General features: G+C 47.2%; 1 protein-coding gene across 1 annotated transcript; it reads left to right on the plus strand.

Annotated features, from left to right (window-relative positions):
* The first annotated feature begins 488 nt into the window (after positions 1–488).
* LOC123042452 (uncharacterized) lies at positions 489–1,656 on the plus strand. The gene is made up of 2 exons (XM_044464899.1): positions 489–1,051; positions 1,227–1,656. The coding sequence occupies exons 1-2, from the start codon at positions 593–595 to the stop codon at positions 1,572–1,574; spliced, it is 807 nt and encodes a 268-aa protein (XP_044320834.1). The 5' UTR covers positions 489–592; the 3' UTR covers positions 1,575–1,656.
* The last annotated feature ends 16,334 nt before the right edge of the window (positions 1,657–17,990 follow it).

The raw sequence follows: 17,990 nt of genomic DNA on the forward strand, positions 1-17,990 counted from the left end.
TGTGCGAGCCCTTATATTGTAATTTTCTAACAACACAGAAATAACACTTTCAATCATGATGAAAGGAGGGCACGTGCACACACATAAGAAGTTGGCCCGCAACTATCCGACGTGCAGATTATTGAGAAAAAAGAGCTCGTTGTTTACGTTACTTTCGAGCATCAATGTCTGATCGCAGAATTCATCCTCTGACCAATGCATCCGAGAGCTAGAGGCAAAGATTGCAACAGGAGTCAAACGCAAAAGTGATAAATGAGTGAAATGACACGTTGGACCAATTTCAAGAATTTGCATGTACTCCATCCGTTTCAAATTACTCGTCGTGGTTTTAGTTCAAATGACGAGTAATTTGGAACAGAAGGAGTATGTACGACGAAATTAGAATGTGGAGCACGTTCAATTTATTTCATCTCATCAAACTAAAAATTAATTTATACAACCGCTGTGCCGCACGGCATAAAACAGAACGTATGCACAGCTATTCCGAAACAGAGCTTATAGCCGTAGCCGCCCGCCTTGCCCTCCTCCCCGACTCCGTGCGCGCGGCCTGCGACTCAATATCCGCCTCCCTCTCCCTCGGCTGCGCCCTCCAATGGAGTTTCTAAAGATCGCCCCGCTGCCTTCCTCTGCCTATGCGGGCTCGCGCCGCACCTCCTCCTCAGCGGACGCCCCGGGGCGGGCGGCGCACCTACGGCCCGTTCTCCGCGTCGGACCGGCCGCGGACACCGGTCCTGCAGGAGCGCACCTGGCGTGTCCTCGCCGACTCGCGGTGTCCGCCGCGCGTACCCACTCCCTCTCGCCTCTGCCAGCTCTACCTCGCCCGATAGCGTGGGAGTACGCGGCGGCCGCGCGCCTCCCTGCTTCGGCCGCGTATGGCGGTGGCCTCCGCGCTTTCGCCGGCTTCCCCGAGCGTGGCCTCGCGTCTCTTTGCCGACCGGTGGTGGCCGCCACTCCTACCGGCTTGCTCGCGCGCGTGCCCGTGCTTCTTGGGCCGATGGCCCCGGAGCACTCCTCGGCGGCGGATGCGCGCGGCGGCTTGAGGCTTCCCCGGGTACGTTCTTGCTTTCTTGCAAGCTCCTGTTCTTGAATTCTTGGTGGATTTTGGGGTTTGGGTCTTGGTTTCTTGCAAGTCCCTGTTCTTGAATTCTTGGTGGTTTTTGGGGTTTGGGTCGATTCTTCGATTTCAGCATTGGTCGGTTGACTGATTCGGTTCGAAACGCGCGCAGGGGCGATTGCTGATCAGGTGCACGCAGCCGGCGGAGGGCGATGTTGGTGTCAGTGTCACCGAGCAGGAGGCTCCTGTAGCAAAGTTACAGAAACTTGTAGCCAGCTTAAACTGGAAGATTCGCTTGGCTGCTGCTTTGGGGTGTATGGTGCTCGCTGGAAGAGTTGTCATCGTCGTCTTCGAGAATTTGGAGCTGACGGTGCCAAAGAAGCTGGCTAGGGCAGCTGCAATTGGCTTCCTCGTCCTGAAGACACTTCACAGTACGATCAAGGACACCAAGGAATTCTCAGAGCTGGTTCTCTATTTCATCAAGCTCTACATGGAGGATGTCAAGAAAAAAGGAACCTGAGTACCGGAGCTACAAGCTGTCAAGTGTGCATAAGTGAGGAAAATGTCTGCCTGTCAGAGATCATTAGTTCTGTAGATAGATAACCCACACAACAGATTTGTCACTTGTGTTTTTTCCTTTTGAGAACAATAGGTTGTAAGAAAGATAGATATTTCTGCAAAAGGAATGTAGATACTCTCTGATCATGTCTAGTCCTGCAAAGTATTTGTTGGCTGTCGCAATTTGTCATGTTGCTTGCCAAACAGGATGTCTGTATATAAATGAACTAATGGAAGAATAGATAATTTGTGATGAGCAATTTAGCAGCTCTTTCTCAAAGGCACTGAGCCCAACTGTTTCTTTGCTAGATACAAACCATTGAGCACCACTAAAATGTATGGAATAGTGCAATAGATCCAGAAGGGCATATGCTCATGTAAATTGATTATAATTAGCACATACAAGCACTGTACATAGACATACTTCACCATAGATTTGACCACAATTACAGACAATGGAAGGCAGAGGACAGTTTCAGCTGAATTTGAAACCAATTATAACTGAATTTCAGCATCAAGGTGGAAGACAGGGGACATGTTCTAGCTTGGGGCCTTTTCCTTTACTCCCTGAATCTGTAATCGAAATCATCTGCCTGCACGTCAGATTGGCACCCTTGTGCCCTGAACTTTGGTTCAAATGTTGTTTTTCCAGCCAGAGAAACGAGGGGTAAGCGGCAGCCACTGGTTGAGGCGCCTGCGTCGCGGTACCATGAATCAGGGCCTGCCGGTGAGGGCTACGCCATTGGCAGCGATTAGACCACCGCCCACCAGCTCCTGAAGCCACCTTGCCTAACGGACCAGGAGAAAATTTCAAACTTGTCTTCATCAATCCCTACTAGGATACCACCAGCCGCACCGGTGTCAGGCAAAGAATTTCAGGCAAATTTAAGAAAACCATTAAATTGCACAAAAAGCCAGGACTGAAGTCATTTTCTTTGTTTCAGAAAAGGCCACTAAATCAGGCTAAGTCTTGTAAGTTGTAGCAATACACATCCTTCATGCATCTCACTCTATTGAGGATTTGAGGTTATTAAAAACCCGGACATTCCAAATCACACTAGTCATTTAAGCAGCAATCTTTTGCAGTTGTAGTTGTAATAAGGGATTGAATTTATTTAGATTATGGCATGCCTGAAAATATAAAATATATAACCAGAGATTTGGAACCATCATCTCAGGTAAAAACCAGCATACATATTGCTTAGGAAATAATATGACTTTGGTAAGACGTGGACAAGTCTAAATTTGCTTGAAACAGACGCGGCAAAGAGACAATCGTAACTTTTGTTGGACGGAGAGAGGCGATTGGAAGAGCTGAATTTTATTGTTGTTGCTTGAATTCTGCAGTACCATATGATGAGTAGCAAAGAGCCTGAGAGAATACATGTACTTGAAGAGAGGGAGTACCTTTTGATAAGCTAGGAAATGCAGGTGGCATTGGAGAATCCTGGGCCTGCACTCCATAAATCTACATTGTACAGTTAACAAATGCAGTTGTTGCGCTCTGTTCAAACAGTATAACAGTTAAGTACTATGGTGCTATATCTCCTAGTGAGACTCAAATAAAAATACCAAGTACAGAGAATGGAAAACAGGGGACAATTCTAGCTGAATTTCAAACCAAATATAACTGGATTTCCGCATCAAGGTGGAAGACAGGGGACATGTTCTAGCTTGGGGCCCTTTCCTTTACTCCCTGAATCTGTAACTGAAATCATGTGCCTGTACGGCTGTACCTCAGATTGGCACTCTTGTGCTCTGAACTTTGGTCCAAATGCTGTGTTTTCAGCCCAGCGAAACGAGGGGTAAGGGCATCTCCAGCCGGCCCCCCAAGACGCCCTCCCAGGCCATTTTTTGCGCGCAGGCGACTAAAGTTTCTCCCACTCATCGCCCCAGAGCCTTCATTTTCGCCGGATTTGACCAAAACTGGTGCCGGCGCTCCGAAACCCAGCCCCCCGGGGGACAGTTGGGGCGGAGAGAGAAGGATTTGCATGTGTTGTTTGGCCCACAATCAGCCTCCCACTCCTTCTCCGCCCTTTTTCTCCGGGCCCCACCCACGCTATCTCTTTTCTTTTCTCCCCACGCCCTCCGCAGCCCTCGCCGCGCGCCGCCCGGCCGCTCCTCTCATCCTCGCCGCGCGCCTCCCTCCTCGCTCGCCGCCTCGCGCGTCAGCCGCCTCCCGCCACGGCGCAGCCTCCGTGAGCACCACCCCCTCCGCTTGCAGCCGCCTCCATCTCCCGCCGATGCAGCGCGTTGACCCGTGCAGCCCAGGCCGCCGGGTAGGCGAGGGCGGCCATGTCCAAGCTGCTCTCGCTGCACCGCTCGCTCTCGGGGCACCGGAGCAGGAGGGCTAACTCAACTCCGCCGACCAGGCGTTCCTCCTCCGCCTCGCCTGCGCCGAGCTGGTGCTGTCGCTCGACGCCGCGACAGCCGCCGTCGTCGCGCCTCGGCCTACGCTGCGGCATCGACTTCGCCGGGGTGTTGCATCATCAAGGCCGGTGCCCGCGACGCGCGCCTCGACTTGCTGGCGGCCAAGGAGCTCAAGGTCAAGGCCAAGAAGATGGAGCGCCTCGTGGGCGCCACATCCAAGCTGTGCTCCGAGATGGAGGCGCTCGACGAGCTGGAGTCCGCCGAGCGGAAGCTCATCGTCCGCGGCTGGACGCCCTGCGAGGGAGCGGGGCACGGGCGACTCGAGCTTCTCATCGGGCGGCTCGAGGGACCGGGCACGGGGCGAGGGAGCGGGGCATGGGACGGCTCGACGTCGGCCTCCAGCTGCAGGATGTCTCCTCGAGCTTCTCATCGCCTCCTTCCCCGTCGACGCTCGCGCTCCTCCGCTGGGCGCGCGCCGAGGAGGTCGTCGACGCCGCCGCGGGCAAGATGCTCGACAAAATGCCGCTCCGTTTGTGGAAGTCCAACACTGCTAGTGGGGAGGCAACGAGTGGAAAATTTTGGCCCCCCAGGCCAAAGTTCTCGCCGGCAGCCCCCCAGGAGGCGAAAAAAATGCCTCCTGGGGGCAAACGGCTGGAGATGCCCTAAGTAAGCGGCCGCCACTGGTTGAGGCGCCTGCGTCACCGTACCATGAATCAGGGCCTGCTGGTGAGGGCTACGCCATTGGCAGCGGTTAGACCACCGGCCACCAGCTCCCAAAGCCACCTCGCCGTCCTCACTGTCCCATGCCTGAAGCGCCTCGCCACCAGCACTACCTCCCCTCGCCTTGTCTCTTCCTGGCCGTCGCCTGCGTCCTCCTTTTCTGCCCCTCCATCGGCCGCCTCATCGTCTGCCCGCCACCTGACACACGTTCTTGTCCACCACCGCTTGACTAAAGTGGCCGGCTGGGCGGGCTGGCCGCAATCGCCGGAGAAGAGCACGCCGGGTGTGGCTGCCGCTGGAGGAAGAGGTGGAAGGGGAGAAATGAGGAGAGCGCTGCCGCAAATGGAGACGGGGAAGAGCGGAAGCACGGTGGAGATTGGGGGAGGGGCGGCGGCAAGAGCTAGGAGAGTAGTGCGGGGACGAGCGGGGGGCTCGATACAGGAGCCGCCGCCCGCTGCTTCCACCAGAGCTTCTCTCACTTGCTAGACTTGCTAGAGAAAAGTCAGAGCTGTAAGTTCTCCGAGTTTGCCCTCTATCAGCCGCTAAATCCATAACCAACACACCAGATTTTTTGCTAGAGTTGGCACTACAAAACTGCTGCTACCGTACGAAGTGTAGGATTCTTTATCAATTTGGACCTTTTATTCTCAACCTAACGCAGGATAGAGACTAAGGGTGTGTTTGGTTGCCCGCATCGAGCCCAATCAGGCCCGCACGGGAAGGAAGAAGCCTGTCTGGTTGCCTGGTTTCACTGTTGGGCCTGCACCGCACGCTTCTCAAAGCAGCCCACAGCCTGGCTCGCTGGAAAAGCTCGGATCGGCAGTTTCTCGCGAGCCAGGCTGAGTGCGGCGCGAGGTCGCACGGGCGCGTGCGAGGCGAGGGCGAGAGGGATGCGGGAGATGGAAATCTGGCGCGCCGTCCCGACGCCAAATCTAGCCTCACCCCCCTTTCACTCGCTCACCCATCATAGCCAGTACTCCCCTTTCTTCCCTACTGCCTCACCATCGGTGACGGTTGCGATTTCAGATCTGTGCTAGAGGGGGCGGCGGCGGAAGAGGCGGCGGCGTTTGCGGCGGATCTGGTGCTCCCCTTGCCGTTGGCCACCGCTGGTCGACCTTGTGAAAGTGCGTTATATCGACTAGAGGGGGGTGAATAGGCGATTTTTATGAATTCTTCACTGAGGAATTTGCCGGTGAGGAAATTCCTTAGCGAAGAACTACTAGCAGCGGAATAAGTACTCAGAAGTAAGCATAACAGGATACAGACATAGTCATCATGATGAAATGAAGACAAGCACTGAGTACAGGAAGCGTAAACACAGGATAACACAAGATGAAGACAAACAGACTGAAGAAATTGAACTGAGGAAATTGAGAAAGTCTTCAGTCAAAGTCTTCAAACACAGATATGAACAATCACTCAACACAGTAATGAGGAAATGAAAGAGTTGAGGAAATAGAACCAGTAAGGTTGGTGAAGACAATGATTTGGTAGACCAGTTCCAACTGTTGTCTCAGTTGTACGTCTGGTTGGAGCGGCTGAGTATTTAAACTCGAGGACACACAGTCCCGGACACCCAGTCGCTGAGCACGCAGCTCAGGACACCAAGTCCTCACCGTATTCTCCTTGAACTAAGGTCACACAGACCTCGTCCAATCACTCGTGGTAAGTCTTCAGGCGACTTCCAAACCTTCACAGACTCGGTCACTCGGCGATCCACAATTCCTCTTGGATGCTCTAGACCATGATGCCTAACCGTCTGGAAGAAGCACAGTCTTCAAAGGTAACAAGCGTCGGATCCACGCAGGATCAATCTCTTCAGTGATGCTCAATCACTTTGGGGTTTGTAGGTGTTTGGGTTTGGGTTTTTCCTCACTCGATGATTTTCGCTCAAAGTCCTCGGAGGATGGGTTGCTCTCAAATGACAAGTGTCAGTTTCTCTCGGAGCAGCCAACCAGCTAGTGGTTGTAGGGGGCGGCTATTTATAGCCTAGGGAGCAGCCCGACATGATAAGACATAAATGCCCTTGTCTGATATGACCGTTAGGTGGATAAGATATTTTGGGACAGCTGGCGCGCAGCACAGCAACGGTCGGAAATTTGACTCTCAAATTCCTCAGGGCTATCATGTTCCTCACTGTGTAGGCAATCCGCACTAGTGAATTCCTAACTCCTCAGTCAGAACAAATTCCTCAGCGACCAGAAGAACTTCGTCTCTGTCACTGAACAAATTGACTGAACTGTATGAGATTTCCAAAGGCTTCACTCGAAGGGTTTGGTAGGTGTAGGATTTTGAGTTGAGCATCACATGGAAATTTTTCCTTAGTATTTCCTTGACCCCCTTTAACAGTACGGTGTTTCCTATGACTCAAGAAAGAGAAAAACAAAACTATGAAAACGAAAGTCTTCAAGCTTCATATTCCTCGCATGAATATCAAGTCTTCACGGATACACCAATTTCTTCACTTTCAAAGTCTTCATGAAAGTCTTCAGGAATACCAAAATCTTCAGTCGAAGATATTCATTTTTAGGGGTCGACTTTCTCTGTAAATATCAAACTCCTCATAGACTTATAGACCTGTGTACACTCACAAACGCATTAGTCCCTTAACCTATAAGTCTTCAATACACCAAAATCACTAAGGGGCACTAGCTGCACTTACAATCTCCCCCTTTTTGGTGATTGATGACAATATAGGTTAAGTTTTCAACGGGGATAAACATATGAAGTGTAAGTACTGATATTGAGGAATTTGATTGCAAGATATAGAAGAACTCCCCCTGAAGATGTGCATAGTGAGGAATTTGCTTTTGAAGCAATGCACACTTGAAGAGTTAAATCATGGAGATCTCCCCCTATATCTTGTAATTCATACACGCATTTGACATATAATATGAAGAATTTGAAATGCATGATGAAATATGGTGCCTGATGAAATTCAGCATGCATGCAATAATATTAATGAGGAACAAGCATGCAGAATAACGTATCAAGAGTATCAAAGCACAGTGCATCAAAAGTATCAGGGCACCATCGGGTTTTAAGATTACAACTCAATCCAATAAAGTTTCAGAAGTACGAGAGTTGTAACTTAGCAAAAAAACGCCCATATAATAGACCCGCTTGAAGACTAACTCAAATTTCTCCCCCTTTGTCATCGAATGACCAAAAGGATCGAAACTGAGGACTAACGCCCCTGAAGAATATCAAGTTGATGGAGGAGCGCCAGCGTCGGGGTCGGTTGTCGTAGTAGGGCCTGCCGAAGTGTCGTCCAAATCTTCATTTTCATCAGTGTCGTGCGATGAAGAATAGGAGCTGGCCACCAAGGAAGGAACCTTGACCTTCTTGAATTTCTTCGGTGGAGGTGCAGACCAGTCAAATTCTTCCTTGAGACCCATATTCTTCAGATCTGCAGCGTTGTAGACATGTGATAGAACAGCCCAGGTACGGTTGAAGGTTTCATGGAGGTAGTATTGGTTTTTCTTCATTGCATTGTGTGTTGATGTCATGTTGTGAAGAATTGAACCAAACTGACGCTTGACCCATTTGTGATTGCGATCAACCTTCTGATGAAGACTGAGGAGTAACTCACGATCAGTCATCACCCTGGGTGCTGTGGCTTGAGGATTTTGCTTGGCGGCAGAATCATGTGTGGCAGAGTCATCATTGGTGGAGTAGGATGCAGCCTTGCGAAATTGACCATCCAATGGACGAATGCCTTCATCTATCACAACAGTTGCCTTGTCTTTGTCATCAGCTGAGGAATATGTCCGTTTGAGGACTTCAATCGGAGGCAAGTAGCTGCCATGGTTCAAAGTGTCAGCTTTGTAATTTAGTGAAGCCCTTGTCCTGATGAATCTCATAATCCATGATGCATAAGGCTTCAGCTCAAATGGTGACATAGCAATATTCGCCAGAGTCCTCATGAAGAAATCATGGAAGTTGACGGGAATGCCATGAATGATATTGAAAATCATATTCTTCATGATGCCAACGACCTCTTCATCATTTGAGTCGTGGCCTTTTATAGGACTCATTGTCTTCGTCAGAATGCGATAGACAGTCCGAGGCACATATAGTAATTCCTTGACGAGGAATTTGGTTCGAGGAGCCTGCCCTGGCTTCAAAGGCTTCATCAGCACTTGCATGAAATGATTGGAAAGCTCAGGTTCACTATAGACGCAACGAGCACCGTCAAGGGGAGGACTGAGTGGGAGGGCACGAAGCAATTCAGTTGTTGGTGCCTTGTAGTGAGTATTTTCAGACATCCAGTCCAGCACCCATGAATTCACATCTTCAGAGTTTCCTGTGATGTGCAGCGTTGCATAGAATTGAAGAATGAGTTCTTCATTCCAGTCACAGATGTCAGTGCAGAAGTTCAGTAATCCAGCATCATGAAGAACACTGAGGACTGGTTCGAAGCACGGCAGAGACTCCATGTCCACATGAGGAATATGTTCATGATCGAAGACTTTGTCTTTGTCGAACAGTACTGAGGAATAGAAATTGGCTTGACTAGCAGTCCAGAAACGCCTCTTCCTTATGCGAGCAGAGTCATAGGGGTTGTAGTCAGTGAAGAACACATGCTCGCTGAAGAAATCTTCAGCCTTGAACTTTTGCTTCTTTGAGAATGGATCCTTTGGCTTGGGCAGAGGAGTGTCAGTGAGTTGCATCACAACCTCAGGAATCGCAATCTCAGGTTCTTCAGGCTGAGGAATTTCTGGTTCCTCTTCAGTTGCAGTCTGCGTGTTCAAAGGTTCAACAACAGCAGTTTCTTCAGCACTAGCGGCTGGAATGTCTTCATGCACAGACGAGGTGGGATGAGTTTCATCAGAGCCCATTTGAACTGTTGGTGCAGGGGACTGAGGTATTTGTTGTAGTGGCATGAAGAGTGGAGAATTGGGGTGCTGACTTTCCCAAAAGTCATCATTCATCACGGGCGTTGTGCAGCCAATGTCCACGTCTTCATCTTCATTTTCTTCAACGCCAGCCTCTTCAGCTGTGAACTGAGGCATTTGCGAGGAAGCAACATTCGTTGAAGGGATCGTATCCACTTCAATTTCTTCATCAACCTGCTCTGACGAAGCAGCAGATTGAGGTTTTTCATTAGATCCGCTTGGGATCTCATATTCTTCACCAAAAGGAACAAGGTCCTTTGATGGCATGGTGGAAATCGGAACAGCATCAATTGGATTTTCAATAGAGCTTGTCAGAGGCTTCATCTTCTTTGGAGCTGAAGATTCTGAAGCACTGGGTGCTTCCATTTCTTCACTGCAGCTCACTCTGCAGCCTTGGTCTTCCTCACATCTGATGTAGATGGAAGAATAGGAGTTGGTGTAGGCGCTGGAGGAGCTGAGGAATCTTGTTGAATTTCCTCAGGCGCAACTGATGCAGTTGCCCTGACTTCTTCAGTCTCTTCAGGCGCACCACTGGTGGATGCCCTAACAATTTCTTCAGCAGCTGGAATGGAGTCATCATCTCTGAAACTAGTATTTTCTTCAGCAGCCTGAATGTCATCAGCGGTGCTGGCATGTTCTTCAGTTTGCTGAGCAGAAGCTTCAGCTTGAGGAATTTCTTGTTGCGATGGGGCTGCAACATTTGTGAATTTTGCAGTCAGTTTCACAAACCTGACTTTGGCTGCTTGCCAATCAGCATAGTAAGCATTGAAATCATCACTGAGGGCTTTGATTTCAGACTGGATGTGAAGGAGTTCATCAGTTGTCATTTTGACAACGTTTTTCCTTAGGAACTTCTCCTTCCTGAACTGAGCCTTCTTGATCTGCCTAGCCTTCTCAAATTTCCATTTCTCTTCAGAGATGAAATGGGTCAGCATGTGACTTTGAGCAGGAGTTAAATGAAAATCAGGCATGGGGGTGTCTGGATCCTTGTGCCAGAGATCAATGTACTCGAGAATCGCCCTTGGATCCAAAAGTAGTGGCACAGGTGTGCCTTTGGCTCTAGCGGCCCTTTCTTGTCTATCTTTGATGATTTCTGCAAGTTCATCATCATCAACTTCATCGTCAGATGGCACTTGGAAGGCAACCTATTTCTTCTTTGGACTTCGCCGAGGACCTCGACCAGCCGTTGCCTTAGTCTTCAGCAGAGTGGGGCCTGATGAAGATTTTGGTGCAGCTGAGGAACTTGCTGAGGCACCAGAGGCAATAGATATGCCTGTAGTCCTTTGGCATGTGGCTAGATGTACAGGTGTTGAGGACTTTGCCGGAGCAGCTGAGGACTTTGGAGGAGGAGCTGAGGATTTTGGAGGAGCAGGAGTAGCATGAGGGACTAGCCGTGAGGGCTTTGAAGATTCTGGCCGTGAGGGCTTTGAAGATTCTGGCCTTGAGGGCATTGCTGAGGAACTTGGCCGTGAGGGCATAGTTGGTGAAGCACTTGGTTTGTGAGCGGGCTTCTTTGCCACAGATGTTCTAGGCTTGACAGAGGCCTCAGTGGGAGCAGCAGCAACAGAGTCTTCATTGAATTTATTCACTGCTTCTTTGGCTTGTCTTGCCAACTTAGCTTGGCGTTTGGCACATTCTTCAGGAAAATCCTCACCACGCTTGATGCTGGTGGGGTCAGCTTCTTGGCCAGGTGCCAATGGAGCTCTTGGGCATGGAGGATTAAGTGCGAATTTCTTCATGTACTTCAGAGTCACATATCTGTACTCCCTCCATTCTCTTGCCCATCTCTGTTCAATCCTTTGTATGCACACCTTGCGCTGAGTCTTGCTTTCTTTTCCGAACTCGGCCTCATCAGGTGTGCAATAGTCAGTATAGAGGTCCTCAGGTATTTCAAAAGCAGTCATGACCTCAGGCTTCTTTCCTCCTTTCTGCGGCTTCTTACCATCAGCCATATTCTTCAGATGAGGAATTTGAACAATCGAATTTTCTGAAGAAGTATGCAACTTTTCTTCGAGGAACGCTGCAAATGAGTTAAGTTGATGAGAACCTAGTGATTCAGCAGCGGACATGAGTACCTGTGAACAGAGTATAGTTGCGAGGAATTTGGAGAGGTTATATGCGTTCTCAGAAGGTTTTTCAAAAAGAACAAGTTTGAGGAATTTGACCAGATGAGCCTTGAAGAATTTCACTAAGCATTCTTTGTCTTAGGTTCCAGAGTTGTATAGATCAAAGATCCACACAATTGAGGAATCTTGAAGAAAAACGATGCTTAGAGAAACGAATCAAGAACAGATGACTAGTGAGGTGTTTTGTGTGTGAGGATTTGAAGAATAAAACACCTTTGAAGATTTTGTTGTGAAATTTCGAATCAAAAGAGGGCAGTAAAAGTAACTTTTAATTACCCTGGATGAAGAACACGACGAACTGAGAAGCAGAACAGTGAAGTTCGTCGGTGTAGATCTTCCACGCCCTAACTTGGCAGAGGAAGACAGCTACGGCGGCGGCGGGATGAAGATTTCCGGGGTCGGTGCGAGTACGACGGCAACAAGGTCGAGGAAGTGAAGCTCTTCCTCACCGGAGATGATGGAGTAGCAGCGGCGCTAGGGTTTGAGAAGCTCGAGTGAGAGAGAGAGCGGTCGAGCGGAGTAAAGGAAGTGAGGAAGGGGAGAGGGGGTATTTATAGTCGCAGTGAAAAACTGTTCGCCCGAAGATTTAGGACGAACGTGCCCCTGACCCTTCTCCTTCGCTTGACATGTGTCACCCACGTACTGAGAAGTGGAGATCGTGTTAGATCGTGGGTGAATAGATAAGTCTATCGTGGAATCCGGAACGGTTTGAGCGGTAAAACCGAAAATTTGGATAAGATAAGGTTTAAGTTCCGTTTGCAAATTCTTCAGCTGTCAAGGACACAGTGAAGATTTTGAACGAGTTTCAAATAGAACGCACATGAAGAATTTGTGAATAGATTGGGTTGAGTATAGCATAGAGGGGAAAGGGTCTGATCACATTCACTTAGCAGAAAAAACAACTTGAAGAAATAGCCATAAGTGAATGCTGTAGAGGACATAAAATCATATATATATATATATAGCCAATGAAGAATTTGAAAAACTGAAGAATTTCAAAAAGTGAGGAATTTCAAAAATGAGAATTTTCAACTTTGGTGGTGGCGTGACCCACCGTATAAGAATGATGATTTCAGACACCGCGTACAATTGTCGTAGGGTTCTGAGAATCAAATTCTTCATTAATTTCTTCACACTTAGAGTGTTATTCTTCATTGATTGAAGAAAAACGTTTCTTCATGTGTTGCACATCTAAGTCATCAATTTTGCATAAGTGTCAGGATGTGTGTCCTTTTCAAAGAACATTCGAAGATTCTAAGATATTTAGCTCACACTGCAACTTGCTAAATCTCTTCTCATCCAAGGGCTTTGTGAAGATATCGGCTAGCTGTTCTTCAGTCTTCACGTGCTCGATGGAGATGTCGCCCTTTAACACATGATCACGAAGAAAATGATGACAAATCTGAATGTGCTTTGTCTTCGAGTGCTGAACTGGGATGTGAGCAATCTTGATGGCACTCTCATTGTCACAGAGGAGAGGCACATTCTTCACGTTGATGCCGTAGTCCTTGAGGGTTTGCTTCATCCATAGCAGTTGAGCACAGCAAGAACCAGCAGCAATGTACTCAGCCTCTGTAGTAGACAGTGATATGCAGTTCTGTTTCTTCGAGGACCAACAGACCAAAGATCGTCCGAGGAAATGACAAGTACCAGATGTTGACTTGTGGTCCACACGATCACCAGCATAGTCAGAGTCAGAATATCCAATGAGATCAAAAGTAGAGCCCTTGGGGTACCATAATCCTAGTGTTGGTGTGTGAGCTAGATATCGAAGAATATGCTTCACAGCCTTATGGTGTGATTCCTTCGGTGCAGCTTGAAATCAGGCACACATGCAAACACTAAGCATTATATTTGGCCTAGATGCACATAAGTACAATAACGAACCAATCATGGAGCGGTATACCTTGTGATCGAAGTCAATACCATTTTCATCAGTGCATAGATGGCCATTTGTGGGCATAGGAATTTTGACGCCTTTGCAATATTGCATGCCGAATTTCCTCAGAACTTCCTTGATGTATTTCTCCTGAGATATGAATATGCCATTGTGTTGTTGACGAATTTGAAGACCTAAGAAGAATTTAAACTCTCCCATCATTGACATTTGATATTCTTCACTCATCATATAGGCAAATTCATCACTATAACGTTGGTCAGTACAGCCAAAGATAATATCATCAACGTATATTTGACACACAAACAGTTCACCATCATAAGATTTAGTAAAGAGAGTAGGGTCGAGTGAACTGAGTGTGAAGCCATTCTTCATGAAGAATTCCCTCAAAGTGTCATACCATGCCCGAGGGGCCTGCTTGAGGCCATACATGGCCTTGTTGAGTCTGAAAACTTTGTCAGGATTCTTTGGATCTTCAAAACCTGGGGGTTGAGCAACATATACTTCTTCCTCAAGCTTACCATTGAGGAATGCACTTTTCACATCCATTTGTTGTAAGATAATATTATGATGGTTAGCATAAGCAAGTAATATGCGAATAGCCTCAAGTCTAGCAACAGGTGCAAAAGTTTCATCGAAATCAATTCCTTCAACCTGTGTGTAGCCTTGAGCTACAAGTCGTGCCTTATTCCTCACCACAAAGGCCATTTTCATCTTGCTTGTTGCGGTAGATCCACTTTGTGCCGATGATATTATGCTTGCGAGGATCTGGACGTTTGACCAGTTCCCAGACATTGTTGAGCTCGAACTGATGTAATTCTTCTTGCATGGCCTGAATCCACTCAGGCTCCAGAAATGCTTCATCTACCTTAGTGGGCTCTGTAATAGAGACAAAAGCATAGTGCCCACAAAAGTTAGATAAATGTGAAGCTTTTGAGCGTGTGAGAGGACCTGGCGCTCGAATGTCATCGATGATCTTTTCCACTTGCACTTCTTTTGCAATGCGAGGATGAGCTGGTTGTCGTTGAGGAATTTGATCAGCATTTTCTTCAGCACCATTTTCTTCAGCATTTTCATCAGGTGCACCAGCTCGATTTTCTTCACGTTCTGGAATGAATTCTTCAGTAGATTCTTCGGTAGGAATAACATCCTCAGTAGCCTTGAACTTGATAGAATCCTCAGGTGCTGGTTCATCTATTACAGAAGGTAGGTGCTCTCTTTGCGAGCCATTAGTTTCATCGAACCGCACATCTACAGTTTCAACAACCTTGTGAAGAACGTTGTTGAAGACTCTGTAGGTGTGCGAGTCCTTTCCGTAACCAAGCATAAAACCTTCATGTGCTTTCGGTGCAAATTTAGCATTGTGATGAGGATCTCTAATCCAACATTTAGCACCGAAGACTTTGAAATAACTCACATTGGGTTTCTTGTCAGTGAGGAGTTCATAGGCAGTCTTCTTGAAGAATTTGTGAAGATATACCCGATTGATGATGTGGCACGCAGTATCAATTGCATCAATCCAAAAACGACGAGGCGTTTTGTATTCATCAAGCATAGTGCGAGCCATTTCAGCGAGGGTTCTGTTCTTGCGCTCCACAACACCATTCTACTGAGGAGTATAAGGAGCAGATAACTCATGAGTAATACCAAGTTCATCAAGATAGCCATCAAGACCGGAATTCTTGAACTCAGTCCCATTGTCAGTTCTGATGTGCTTGATCTTCACACCAAAGTTGGTTGAAGCCCTCGAGGAAAATCGTTTGAAGATTTCCTGCACTTCATGTTTGTAAGTAACAATGTGTACCCATGTGTAACGAGAATAGTCATCAACAATAACAAAGCCATATAGAGATGCATCATTTGAAACAGCAGAATAATGATTAGGACCAAAGAGATCCATGTGAAGCAATTCAAATGGACGAGTAGTGGTCATGATAGTCTTCGCTGGATGCTTGGCCTTTGTCATCTTTCCAGCTTCACAAGCTCCGCATAAGTGATCCTTGAGGAATTTGACATTCTCAATGCCAATGACATGCTTCTTCTTCGCAAGCGTGTTCAGATTCCTCATGCCAGCATGACCAAGTCGTCGATGCCATAGCCAGCCTTCTGAAGCTTTTGCAAGTAAGCACACGGCTGGTTGTGGTCCTGTAGAGAAATCAACAATATACAGATCTCCTCTCCTAAAGCCTTCGAAGACTTTGGAATGGTCAGCTTCCATGATCACAACACAACGATATCTTCCAAAGACAACAACCATATCGAGATCACAAAGCATTGAGACAGACATGAGGTTGTATCCTAAGGACTCGACAAGCATGACTTTGTCCATGTGTCGATCCTTTGAGATCGCAACCTTACCTAGACCCAATACCTGACTTTTGCCTTTGTCAGCGAAGATGATGTGCTTCAGATGTGACGGTGTTAAGGAGCATCCATCAATAGATTCTTGTCACCAGTCATGTGATTTGTACATCCACTATCGAGAACCCACTCGTTTGCTTTGGGCTGATCATCCTGCAGATGAATTAGTGCATCTTACGAACTCATATACTTCATCAGTGAAGAATATGACATCAAATTCATCAGTTCAATTTCATCAAGTAATAGCACAGATAAGCAGTGTGAGGACGTGTGAAATGAAAGTTCATTTCATCATGATTCGCCTGCGTCCTTTCAGGCATTTTGTCAGGCCCCAGCAAATTCTTCAGACGTTAAGGCACGTCTGGAGACCTGACCCTGCATAAGAGATTAGTTCTTTTTCTTCACCACCCACATCTGAAGGGGTGGCAAAGAGTTCATCACTCTGCGAGCACCATATGAGAATGGTGGCATATAAGCCAATCCATTTCGTTTCACATAAGAGGGGTTAGGGTAAGCATATGAATAAGCAGAGAAATTCTTCGAGGACTTATGAACATAATGATTTGAAGAATAATGCGCATAATCATAGCCCTTAGCTCTACCCTGCGAAACAGAAGGGTTAGCATGATGATGTTCATATGAGGACGTTGATCCACTTGAGGAATTTGATCCATGTGAAGAATTAGGTCCATATGAAGAATTGGATCTGGGGTTCCTGTTCTTCACTGGTGGTGTCATGAGGACATTCACCTGAAGACTTTCAACATAACTTTTGGGAACCCAGATTTTCTTCATAGGGGAACCGTTCCTGCAGTTAGTGCCAACATATCTAGCAAATACTTCACCATTCTGATTTTTGAACAGTTTATAGTTGGAGTCAAATGACTCATTAGAAGAATGAGGAGATTCACATGTAAAGCCAGATAAGTTAGATGGATCAACTAGAGGTCCCTTTGCAGCAACCCATGAGGTTTTAGGGTACTGCTCAGGCTTCCAATATGTTCCATCAGCATTGAGTTTCCTCTCAAAGGCAATACCCTCTTTCCTAGGGTTTCTGTTGAGGATCTGCTTTTTGAGCACATCACAAAGAATCTGATGCCCTTTGAGGCTTTTGTACATGCCTGTCATGTACAATTCCTTCAGCCCTGCATCATCAGTGATACTAGCAATGTCCTCAGATGAGGAATTAGTGATAGCAGAGGCAGGTGAAGAATTTGTAACAGTTGAAGCATTTGAACATTCAGGTGAAGAATTAGCAGATTCACGTTCAATGCACTTTAAGCATGGAGGAACAAATTCTTCTTGAGTAGCGCTGATTTGTTGAGCAAGTAATGAATCGCGATCCTTCTGAAGATCTTCATAACTCACTCTTAGCTTCTCAAGATCTTGCTTTCTTTGAAGAAATTCATAAGAAAGCTTCTCATGATCAGATAAGAGAGTGTTATGATGACTTTGAAGGTTGTCAAACTTAGACTGAAGTCTCTGAAGATTTTCAGTTAAGTCTTTAGTGCGGTCCATTTCATCACCCAACATATCATCACTTTTGTCTAGCATGTTTTGAAGTTTTTCAATAGCCTTTTGTTGTTTCACAGCAATCTTAGCAAGTTTAGAGTAGCTAGGCTTAAGATTTTCATCAGATTCATCCTCACTAGATTCAGAGGAGGGGTATTTTGTTACCTTGGCACCCTTTGCCATGAAGCAATAGGTGGGAGCGTAGTCATCATTATCTTCATCAGCGTTGTTGGTGTTGCCATTTTCTTCAGAGTTGAAGATAGACTTGCTGACAAATGCGGTAGCAAGAGCTAGACTTGCCACACCTGACTCAGACTCCTCGGATGCCTCCTCTTCCTCATGTTCCTCAGATTCAGCTTCAGAGTCCATTTCCTTGCCAATGAATGCCCGAGCCTTCTTGGAGCTGCTCTTCTTGTGAGATGAAGACTTTGAGGATTTTGATGATGAAGACTTTGAAGATTTCTTCTTCTTCTTGGCATCATCAGAACTGTAAT

The sequence above is a fragment of the Triticum aestivum genome, chromosome 2B, assembly GCF_018294505.1.
Source record: "Triticum aestivum cultivar Chinese Spring chromosome 2B, IWGSC CS RefSeq v2.1, whole genome shotgun sequence".
In the NCBI taxonomy this organism is placed as follows: Eukaryota; Viridiplantae; Streptophyta; class Magnoliopsida; order Poales; family Poaceae; genus Triticum; species Triticum aestivum.

Bases quoted from the DNA above. Each gene is read 5' to 3' on its own strand.
- LOC123042452 (XM_044464899.1), top strand. From the start codon at position 593: ATGGAGTTTCTAAAGATCGCCCCGCTGCCTTCCTCTGCCTATGCGGGC. The intron at 1,052-1,226 runs GTACGTTCTTGC...AAACGCGCGCAG, and splicing joins GCGGCTTGAGGCTTCCCCGG to GGGCGATTGCTGATCAGGTG.